Here is an 11,585-nt window from a genome sequence, read left to right as displayed (position 1 = left end):
ACATGTAAGTTTAATGGTAAAAATAGCTTTTTAAAACTTATTTGGTTAATAGTCTTGAGAATGTGAATTTTATTTGGTTTTAGATCTCACTAGCTATATTTTGTAACTTTGAAATTAAGACTTCATTTTGTCTGAAATTTGAAGAAAAAACAATAACCAAAGTTTGCTACAGAAAAAAAAATGTCAATCTTAGACTTTTTTTTTTTAAGTTAAGGAACTTTCATAATATAAACCAAGAAAAGGCCAAAGATGTAGGGATGATGAGGAAGAAAATGTGACAGTAATCTTTCATCCAAAAAAGTTTGTTTTCCTATTATCTTAAACCAAAACAGATTTTACTGCAAATATATTTAAGGTTTAAGAAGTATTTATTTTATACCCTTTCTCTAGTAAGCCAACACATAACTTACCAAGCCAGAAATGTTTTAATATAAAGATGATTAAAATTATACAAAATTATATAAATATTTAAGAAAAACATACTAAATATCTTGCTACATAGGTTTAGTTGCATAGGCATTAGAGGAACACATTTTATATCCTCTGTAATAGTAACTTAATTATCTTCTTGTGCACTAATATTTCAATAAACAAAATATATCAGTATGTTGAATTCTTAACATTCATGTTTTAGAAAGTTCTGTTAAGACTATTGTCTGTTAAATCACTACTTTGTTTATACATTGAAATGTACAAAAGGCAGAAAAAAAAAACAGAAGGAAGGAAAAAAAGAAAGGAAGAAGGGAGAGAGGGAAAAGCCACAGAAAACACTTCACATCCACATAAACACATTCTTGGTGGACTAACCACTGTATTTATTGTCATCATAAGTCTTCTTACTCTGTACTATCTCCACATGCAGTGGCCTCAACAATACCAGTGTTTGTTCCAATACCAACTTCACTCTTCGTCATAGCTTTCTGAGATCCATTTCTTAATTTCCAGGCAATCTCAAAAGCCTAACAAATACTATTAAGTCAGATGGAGATATCAGGATGCTGTTCAATGTTTGGCAGTCACCAGGCTGGCTCTCCAAAACAGGATAGCTCAGATTGCTGGGCAATTTCAATCCCAGTATTCTTTCACACCTCTTGCTTGTCACTGAAATTTTTACTGCTTCAGAATCCGCAATGAAAAAAAGAATCAGCCAAATCCTAATACTTTGGTGATTATTGCATGCACTGCTCTGAGGGGTGTAGAAACCTCTCCAGATTTTCAGAGAATGAAAATAAGTGGTGAAACTTTCGTACAATTTTTTATTGTTGTTGTTGACTTTTTAAAGGGTTCTCTAGCCAAACCCCAGAGAACCCACAGAAGAAGCAGCAGTAATTTTAGCCACTTTGGGTGTTTTGTATGCATATTAAGGCCAGCTCCCCAAAATTACCACCTGCACTGTAGTTACTAACACACTTTGCAACCCTATCGCTTTATGTACATCATATTCCTCTTGTCAATTGCGTAAGAGCTGTCGCCGTTGTGACCTTGATCACTTCTCTAACACAGCATGAAATACTTGCACATTGCTCTTCCTGCAGATCCTTAAACAGCTGGCTGCAGTTGCAAGCCCTTTCCAATGGAGTTCTTTCATTGTCAGCTTTGAGGTGCACATTCCTGGAGTCCATATCGTCGTCTTCGTCCGGATCGTAAACTTCTGCACATATTGGGCATTTGGAGGCTCGATATATGACAAGGTCGTTCACTCCCACCTCCTGCATTCACTGCCCGTTCCTGATTGTCATACTCCTGGAAGTGTCTCAACTGCTGGGAATGCCGCCCCCTGGGAAGAGCCCGAGTCGCCCAAGCCCTCCTACCCACCCGCCCACGCGAAGCGCCTCCTGTGCGCTGGAGCAAGCCGCGTGTCCCCTCCTCCCACCCACTTCCGCAGCGGGTCCCTGCGCGCGGGGCTGGAGCCTCCGCAGTGGCCCCGCCTCCACCGTTCTCGCTCCTTCTGCTCCCTGGCCTCCCCTTTCGCACCTCCCAAGCCCAGCCCACTCCGACCCACCCCTCACTGGGACTCTTTCTCGAATTTGGGACTAGGGGATCAAAGGGACATGAAGCAGGCATTGAGGGCAGTGAGCAGCGGAGTAATAAGGCACGATGCTGCTTAGGGAGGGACAGTTGCAGGCTTCCCGCCATCCGCAGCGCGGGCCTTTCCTTCCTCTATTGGGCGGGACGGGTCCGCACTCAACTTTTCCCGCGCTCTACTAGGGGGGGGCAAGAGCGCGGCCAATCGGCTTCTGCAGTAGAGAATAGACAATGAGAGTATCCAATGAGGGTAGACAGACTTCACGATCTCTCTTGTCATTGACCAAATGCACCATTCTCCGGGGAGCTGCGCCAGAGCAGGGGATTCTCCGCGGAAACGAAAGGTTCCCCCGCATTTGCAAGTGCAGGCGAGAGACGGCTCGATTTGGGACAGAATCTCCTTTTAGGTGAGTTACCCCTTTGTTCCTGGGGCTGACCTGGAGTTTGCGGAAAATTCATTGACAGGGCATGATGCAGAAAAACCTCAGGCTGGGGGAGAGAGAGTGGAGAAAAAGAAACCGAGAGATGGCGGGAGGGAGAAGTGGGTAGGCGGCTTGCGCTGGGAGAAGCCGGGTGGATAAGAAAGCGGAAGTAATCAAAGGGCCAGCTGGGCAGCAGTTCCTCAAAGGCAGGAGATCTTTCTCAAACCTTAGCCCCATCTCCCGCCTTTCTTGCCAGTCTGAGCCAACGTGAGGGGCTCTTCTTGGCCAGCTGTCTCTGCGAGACTCAGAGGCTTTCGCTTCCTCCGATAAGAACCGACCTCGGTTGGGCGCTGGCTTTGAGTCCCGGGTGCTGGCGGCAGGCGAGGTGCGCAGCCCGGTAGGCGAGCGCGGGACAGGTGCCCGCGTGCCTCCGGGGCTGGGAGGGGAAGGGCTGGGGCCCCGAGTCCTGGGCCAGATGGCGCGGCCCACCTAGGGAGCCAAGACGGCACAGGTTTTATTTCACTGGCTGCTTCTTGTCACGCTGTGTGCTGGGGGCGCGGGGTGGTGGGTTTGGACTAAGCCTAAGGTCAGCGGAGATCGGATCTCTGCCTCTCCACAGCCTGGCTCAGTTCGGGCTTGGGAGCGCCTGAGGAAAGAGAGAGAAGGCCGGAGGAGGCAGAAGTGGAGCGGGGAGGGAGAGAAAAGAGAAGGAGAGGGGAGAGGGGAAGGGGGAGAGGGAGGAGGAGAGAAGGCGGGAGAAGGAGAGAGAAAGCCGGAGGAGGAAGTGGAGCCGGGAGGCAAGAAGAGAGGGAGGAGAAAGAGAAGAAGGGGAAAGAACAGGAAGTGGGAGTAGGACTGAGAGGAGGTGGAGGGGGAGAGAGAAGGGGGCAGAGAGAGAGAGAGAGGGTGAGAGGGAGACCGAGAGGAGAAGGGAGAAAGAGACGGGAGGAGAAAGAAAGAAGAGGGGGAGAGAGAAGGGAACAGAGAGAGAGAGAGATGAGGGAGAGAAGAATTCTAAGGGGGAGCCTTGGAGTTGGGTGAGCTGGAAATGGACCAAGGACAGGCTGTATTGCCTTCTCTCTTTACTGTAGAACATAGGGCAAGTCCTTGTGGTGAGCAGAGCCTCAACTTCTCCAACTCTAAAACAAGGCATGGAGTAGGATAGTTAAGGACACTTCACATTTTGCTCTAACATGGTTCAGGCTGGATACTGGAAACCGTGTTGGAGGGGAGGATATTGGGGTGTTTTCTTAACCTCTTGCCCCTCTCCACTGTGGTTGCTCAAGTTCGTCCCAGTGGAGTGCCAAATTCACATTTGTTTCTGCCCACTTCGTATTCCTTTTTTGGTCCATGTGTAATAATCACTCCTAAAGCATCTGGGTCCTCTCTCAAATTCCATAAGATAGGTCATCATCAACAGACACACCGAACCCCCAAATTCTCTTAGTTGTTGGGAAGTAAGTTCCTGCCTTCAAGGATCTCTTAACGTAGTGCAGCTCCTTAATTATATGTATCTCTTTTTGTTCCCTCAGGTTCTCTGCTGTTTAAGAAATATCCCTATGGTAAGTATATTGATATTGATAATACTAACAGCAACAATATTTACTGGGAAATTTATTACGTGCCAGGCACTGTTCTCAAGGCTTTACACGCTTTGTATTTTTTAATCTTCACAACAATGGAAGCTGATTCTACCTCTACTCCTATCTTGGAGGTGTGGAGAATAAGGCAGAGAGTACTAATTAATATGGCCAAGGTCATGCAGCTAGTAAATGGTAACCTGATATTTGAACCCAGATGGTCTTACAAAAGGAAACATAGATGTAGCACTTTCATATTCATTCTCTCAGAATCATTGCTTCATTTTACAAATAGAAAACAAAGGCTCAGAGAGGCTGAAGTGAGGTTCCTAAGTAGCTTATTACCAGTAAATGATGAAGCCAGGGCTCCTGCTCCATAGTAAAATGGTTAAGAGAATAAACATAGTCTTTAGATAATTTCTACTTGACGTGAAATACAGGGGCGAGAACATAAATTAAGCAACATCAGGAGCAACCCAGAAGGTGAACATTCTACAAACAACTTCTCTGTTCCCTTCAACAAATTAATGCTTTTTCCAGAATAAGAGACTTAATAGCCATAATACTTAAAGACAACTTACATAGCTCAACTGGGTCTTGGTCTGAATAAATTAGTATTATAATTATATAAGAAAAGGTCTTAAATTTTTAGAGATGGAAAATGATAATTAGGATTAAAATATTACACTGTCTCTAACTGTAAAATAATCAAGTAAAATACAAAGATGCAAATTTGCAAAAAATAAGCAATTATTATCTATGTGATAGGTATAGGGAGGCTCATTATGCTGTTCTTTTTGTGTGTGTGTGTGTGAGGAAGATCAGGCCTGAGCTAACATCCATGCCAATCCACTTCTCTCTCTCTCTCTTTTTTTTTTTTTTTTTTTTTTGCTGAGGAAGACTGGCCCTGGGTTAACATCTGTGCCCATCTTCCTCTACTTTATATGGGACGCCGCCACAGCATAGCCTGACAAGCAGTGCGTCTGTGCGCGCCTGGGATCCGAACCCGGGCCGCCAGCAGCGGAGCACGCGCAATTAACCGCTGCAACATGGGGCCGGCCCCTCTTTTTATTCTCTATTTGAAAACTTACATAATCGAAAGTCAATAAAAGTATACTCTCTAGGGCTCTGTGACCTTGAGTAAATAGTTTAATCTCTCTTGGTATTCAAGTTCTTTATCAGTAAAATGGAACTAATAATACCTATCTCACAGGGTTGTAAGAATTACATGAGGTCGTTTATGGACAGCACTGAGAACAGGGCACAGTACATCATATGCATACTCCATTCATTCATGGAATGTATCTTTACAAATGTGTCTTTCTTGAGGCGCTGTGTTAGATGTTGAGATACATGAAAGAGTATCTTTCATGTGCCAGGCATTGTGTTAGATGTTGAGATACTGAAGACAGACGGCTGCTGCCCTTCCTGGCTTTCCTTCTATTGATATTTATCACTATTGAAGATTTCACTATTTTATTTACACTGTTCATTCTCTTCTGAAGAGGCATCAGAGGAAAGATAGAGGGCAAGCTGTCATTCTAAGTTTATTTTGTCTTCATGGTAGCACCCAGTTCCTTTTCCATCTGTTTCTCTATAATTGTACCATCCCTGTGCCATCTCCATCTTAAAGGGAGTCCAGATTTTTAACCTCAGTGTAGCTAGAACACACATTTGAATTCTCCAATTGCAAACTCTTCTGTTGGATATTTATAGCTGCATTTGAATTCCATCTCTGCCACATAGCTCTGGCCTTGGGCAGGTCACCTACTTCTATGAGTTATACTTTCCTCATCTGCAATATGCAGATATACCTACTTTGCATGGTATCTGTGGGCATGGACAATTAGAGATCATTTTTGTAAAATATTTAGTATAGTCCTCTATAAAAGAGAATTTTTATTGTTGAGGTGATTATAGTTGGTAGATAAACTGTCTACTTGCTAAGTTACCATCTCTGAGGATAGGGAGACTGGACCTGAAGGAAAAGGTGGGATGTGGGGTCCCTGTTAATTTTATGCTCTGTACAATTAAGAATAGCTATGAAGATACTGCTATAACTTGAGCCTTTTTCAAATTAGTGTTTCAGCTGAACTGTCTGTTCATCTTCAAGTCATCATGAGCCCTAAGAAGCGCAGGTCACAGAAGGTCGCATTTGATGAAAAGAGTAATATGAAAATTGATCACTATTTTTCTCAGGTATGTTTGTAACAATTTATAGAATATACTGATACTAGACTTAGCCATCCTTGACATTGGTTCATATCAAACCATCATATCCTTTTCTGAGTCTAAAATGCTCCTTGAATTTATCATGAAGAAGGCTGAGAAATGGCAAGCACTTGAGGACGCAACTTAAAGCCTTTAACTTTTCTTTTATCCTGGTTCTAACTAGAACATCCAAGTATCTAGAAAAGCCAAGACAAGCCTCATTCTGTTTTTCAGTTCCACGACAGAGTGAGCTAATAACCATGTGCTACCCCAGACCCCTTTTTGAAAGTCTATATCTACCCAAGAATCCTTTGAATAGTTGGAAATCCATTACATTATTCTGATAGGGTGTATGACAAGGACGTTTTTTGGCAGCGTTAGGCTGAATCTATGTTCCTTTTTTTGATCCAGAATATTAGTACCATTACAAAGAAGGAAAATAAAAGTTAACCTATGATGTGCTAACACTGTCATACATGATGTTACAGTTAATCTTTACAACAGTCCTGGCATTGTTATTCCATTATCAGCAAGTGGCATCGCTGGCATATGAACCCATATCTGTTGACACCCATGCCTTGATGAATATGACTTGGGGAAAATGTATCTTTTAGACATAGGAGTCAGATGCTCTTAATTTTTCATTGAATTTCTGATACTTGATTAATTCTCCTTATGTAATTCCTCTCCCCTCCCCCACCCCTGGTTTTTAAGATAATGCCCTATAAAAATGGGAATCGTGGGTATAAAATTTACAAAAAAGAATATATAGTCTAATGGAAAAATACTGGCCTAAGTATTGGAGTTCCAATATTCATTTCATTCATTGGTTATTATGTAACCCTAGGAAAGGCACTTACAGGAAAAACTTTTTGTGCCTCATTTCTCCATCAGGAGGGCAGAGATACCATATTTGTTCCTCCTCACTTCATAGGATTTGGAGATTAGTTGATATAATAGAGGAAATAATTTGAGTTCTTTGCATAATAGATACTGGGTGATTCAAGGTTTTTATTATTAGAAATAACTATATTATTATGACTAAATGATTAGTTAACTAATGATGGTTTTGTTTAACATTTAATGCTTGGTAAAAAACGATCATAATTTATTCTTGCTGGGTTTGGAAATTTAAGAACCAAATTTTGGTGTGATCCATCACTATACTCGGAAAAAATAAAAACTGTATAGTTGAGAATAGTAAGCAATACCTGAAATAACACTGTAAGAGAGCTGGCAGACTTTTAAACATCTCTGTATTTGATGCACCTGGAAAAAAGTTATTTCTTTCCTCATATTTCCCAGAAAAATGCACCAGTGTGGCAGTAGTAAGAGTTTATCCGACTGATGAGACAGGAAACTCAGCTTGTATTTTGAATCCCAACTCAAATTCGGATTTAATTGTATTCACTGGCCTTTCGAGATTGGTTCTGAGTTTCCTATAGAAATTTTGTGAATTATGTACTAAAAAGAGATACAAAAGACTAGAGTTGCATTCAGAATTTTAAAGTATTTAACATTTGTTTTTAGGTAAATAAAAAAGAACAGAATAATTCCAGTATGTCTCAAACAAAGACAGGCTCTAGAAAAGGTCCAAAAGATATAACTAACACCCAGGCTCAAGAACCCAAAGACCAGACTACACCCCTAAATAAGACAATTAAAGTTACCTTGGGTGTAAATCACAAGAAAAACCAAAAAAGGAAACTCGTGCTCATACATAATGAGAAGGATAGCTTATACTCGGCACTCAACACTCTTAAGGCTGTCAAAGAAGAGATAGAAACTCATCAAGGCAAAGAAGTGCTGGTGCATGGCATAGAAGGAATTGAAGGATATATAAACCTTGGAATGCCTCTCAGTTGTTTTCCTGAAAACTGTCACGTGGTAATTACATTTGCCCAAAGTAAAAGTAAGGAGGAAGAAGGGAACCAGGTATTTGGACGCCATGACGAGGCATCTGCTGACTGTGTCAAATTTTATATTCATGCAATTGGGAAGAGGAAAAAAACAATTGTCAAACGCAGGGAACTTCACAAAGAAGGGTACAAACTCTGTGTCTATGCTTTCAAAGGAGAAACCATTAAGGATGCTCTATGCAAGGATGGCAGATTTCTTTCCTTTCTGGAGAATGATGATTGGAAACTCATTAAAAACCTGGACTCTGTTTTAGAAAACACACAGCCTGTTGATGATCTAGAGGGCCAGCTCTTTCAGGTCGAGGTTGAGAAGGGAATGGGCTCCAGGGCAGCAGCTGCTCAGAGGCCTGAGTCAGAGAAAAGAAACACTCGTCTGTTGAATGAAGAAATTGTGGACCAGTACCCCAGTTTGAGAAGAGAAAGTGAAAAAATCAGAGAAAACTTTGAGAAAGAAATAAAAAAAAGAAAGAACAAAAAGAAAACTTCATTATTTAAATGGCATGAAACAAACTTTGGAAAACTGACAAAAAACTCCACTCTGGTTAAAGTACACAAATTTCTTTCTCGGCTCAGTGACTCAGTTGGGTACGTATCCTGGGACAACAATGGAAATGCAGGTTCTGCCACGTGCTTTGTTTTTCAAGGGTTGTTCATTTTCACTTGTCGGCATGTAATAAATGACATTGTGGGAAAGGGGATAGATGAAAGTAAGTGGGCAGACATAATTGGTCAATGTGTGAGAGTGACATTTGCTTATGAAGACCTGCAAGAAAAAGAAGGTATTTGCTTTTTCGTTGAACCCTGGTTTAAGATATCTGATGTAACTCTTGATTATGCTATTCTGAAACTGAAGGAAAATGGACAACAGGTACCTTTGGGACTATACAATGGAATTGCTCCTGTACCACTTAGTGGGTTGGTATATATTATTGGCCATCCAAATGGAGATGCAAAGTCTACTGATGCCTGTGCTGTGATCTCTCAGGGTCAGCGAGAAGAAAAATGTCGAGAACATTTTCAGGCTAGAGAAGCAGAGGGTTGCGATTATATTATGCAGTATATCCATATGTTCACTCAAAGAAGTTTCCAGGAAGTACTTCACAACCCTGATGTGATTACCTATAACACCACTTTTTTCTTTGGGGCTTCTGGCTCCCCAGTGTTTGATTCAAAAGGTTCGCTGGTGGCCATGCATACTGCTGGCTTTGCTTATGCATATCAAAGCAAGTTTTCCAGTGTGATTGAGTTTGCCTCTACTCTGGAATCCATCCTCCTTGATATTAAGCGAAATCATGGAGCATGGTATGAAAAAGTATGTATAAATCAGCAAGATGTAGAAATGGTGAGTGATGAGGATTGAGGACAGTGGGAATTCAGTCTGTTTACTAGCTTTAAGAGAATTACCTATGGCATTGTTATTCCATAGGCAATGATGACAGTTTTCTAAATTCCAAATGGTCAGTTTCCTCAAAAATGATAATAATTCTTGGTCACTTCCTAGGTGCCAAGCATTTTTCTAAGCACATGAAGAAACTAGTCCTAACAGCTCTATGAGGTGGACTGTTGTCTCTATTTTAAAGTCAAGCAATGTGAAGAATGATAAGATTAAGTAATAATAAGTTTTATGATACTAAAAATAGTGTAACCATTGATTTTTTCTCATCTTCCATATCTTCCCGTAAGTTCCATTGCTTGAAGGCAGGATCTGAATGAGATGATTTCTTCATTATTCAATAATTCATCTCATTATTCCCAATGTCTGACACATGGAAAGTACATGTTTAGAAAATGTGTGGGTCATGACTTGCAAAACTTAAGGATACGATTAATCTTCACTGAGGAACTAAATCCTCGGTTAGAAATGATCTCAAATAAAATCATAATTGTTCATTTGTACCGGGATAGGAAATAACTTTATCACCTAGAGTACTGTGTTTATGAGCAGTTTCTTTTGCCGTTCATCCTACAGACTTGTTCCCAAAGTTACTTAGATCAACCTCCTTTCCCTCACCTCCTTCCGTGAGGTTATTTCATATATTTTTTAGTACTGTTAAGATTTTCTTGTCACAGCCAGCATTCTTTCCTTTGATCCCTTGACCTCCTAAATGATTTTTTAAATTTGCATACATTAAGATTCACTCTTCATGCTGTAAATTCTTTGGGTTTTGACAAGTGCATAATGTCATGTCTCCATCATTACAATATTATCCAGAATCATTGCACCACCCTAAAATTCCCCTGTGCTTTGCCCACTCATCCCTCCTCTCTCCCCTGAACCCCTGGTGACCACTGATCTTTTTACTGCCCTTATACTTTTGCCTTTTCCAGAATGTCATAGACGTGGAATCATATACTAAGTAGCCTTTTCAGGTTGATTTCTTTCACTCAGCAATGTGCAATTAAAGTTCCTCTGTGTCTTTTCATGGATTGAAAACTCATTTCTTTTTATTGCTGAATAATATTCCATTGAATGGATATACCACAGTTTGCTTATTCATTCTCTTTTTGAAAGATAACTCGGTTGCTTCCAGTTGTTGGTGATTATAAATAAAACTGCTATAAGCGTCTGTGTACAAATTTTTGTGTGAACATAAATTGTCAACTCAATTGGGTAAATACCTAGGAGTGTGGTTACTGGACTGTATGGTAAGATTATGTTTAATTTTGTAAGAATCTGCCGAGCTATCTGCCAATGTGGCTGTACCATTTTGCATTCCCACCAGCAATGAATGAGAGTTCATATTGCTTCACATCCTCACCAGCATTCCGTATTGTCAGTTTTTTGGATTTTAGGCATATTAATACTGTTGGAATACCTGATATTCTTCAGGGAATTATGAAATTTATTCAGGAAATTGGGGCTGTCTTGGATGATCTAGCATATATACACATAGTTTTAGTATCAGTCTGGATTCTGTCAGGAGAATAAAGTCACTACAAACACAGCAAGAGTAAGGTATTTAACTAGGAATTGGGATTATATGAGTATGGAAGGAGCAGGGAAAGAGAAAAATCTGTAAGACTGCAGCCAGAGGATGTCAGCCTAAACCATTGGAAGGGGGAGAGAAGGTGCTAATTGACGTGGGGAAGTCTGAAGAGTTGCCGTGTCTTGTCACCATAATGGTATAGTGGTAACTTACAAAGAGTGTGCAAAGTTGCAGCATCGGTCACAACCTATGAGTGAGAACTTGTGGAGATATTACAAAGTCCTGCCTGACTGCCACGATCTTCCAGTAGTGACTTCCACTTCATTTCCACCTCCCAAGTTTCTTACGAGTTTTTCTTACAGAACAATGCAACCCAGAACATACAGGGATTTGAGGAAAATAGTTCTCAGCTTTATCAGGAAGTGGTGGTGCTGCTAAACTGGCAATAGGTAACCAGCACACACATGCATACAACACATGCACATATATACAATCATAAAT

General features: G+C 41.0%; 1 protein-coding gene across 2 annotated transcripts; it reads left to right on the top strand.

The window, feature by feature from the left end:
- Positions 1–2,101: 2,101 nt before the first annotated feature.
- FAM111A (FAM111 trypsin like peptidase A) lies at positions 2,102–10,734 on the top strand. 2 transcript variants are annotated; one of them, XM_004437405.3, is made up of 4 exons: positions 2,102–2,432; positions 3,980–4,009; positions 6,109–6,226; positions 7,769–10,734. In XM_004437405.3, the coding sequence occupies exons 3-4, from the start codon at positions 6,146–6,148 to the stop codon at positions 9,515–9,517; spliced, it is 1,830 nt and encodes a 609-aa protein (XP_004437462.1). In that variant the 5' UTR covers positions 2,102–2,432; positions 3,980–4,009; positions 6,109–6,145; the 3' UTR covers positions 9,518–10,734. The 2 variants fall into 2 exon arrangements, with proteins under 2 accessions (XP_004437462.1, XP_087279006.1); XM_087422880.1 differs by lacking the exon at positions 2,102–2,432 and adding an exon at positions 2,701–2,832.
- The last annotated feature ends 851 nt before the right edge of the window (positions 10,735–11,585 follow it).

The sequence above is a fragment of the Ceratotherium simum genome, chromosome 34 (assembly GCF_057802395.1).
Source record: "Ceratotherium simum simum isolate JZ-2026a chromosome 34, ASM5780239v1, whole genome shotgun sequence".
NCBI classification, from domain to species: domain Eukaryota; kingdom Metazoa; phylum Chordata; class Mammalia; order Perissodactyla; family Rhinocerotidae; genus Ceratotherium; species Ceratotherium simum.
Note: the sequence above shows the minus strand (reverse complement) of the source record. Positions and strands in the feature narration are given on the sequence as shown.

Coding starts and splice junctions, on each gene's coding strand:
- FAM111A (XM_004437405.3), top strand. CDS start 6,146: ATGAGCCCTAAGAAGCGCAGGTCACAGAAGGTCGCATTTGATGAAAAG. Junction 6,227..7,768: donor TTGATCACTATTTTTCTCAG/GTATGTTTGTAA, acceptor ATTTGTTTTTAG/GTAAATAAAAAAGAACAGAA.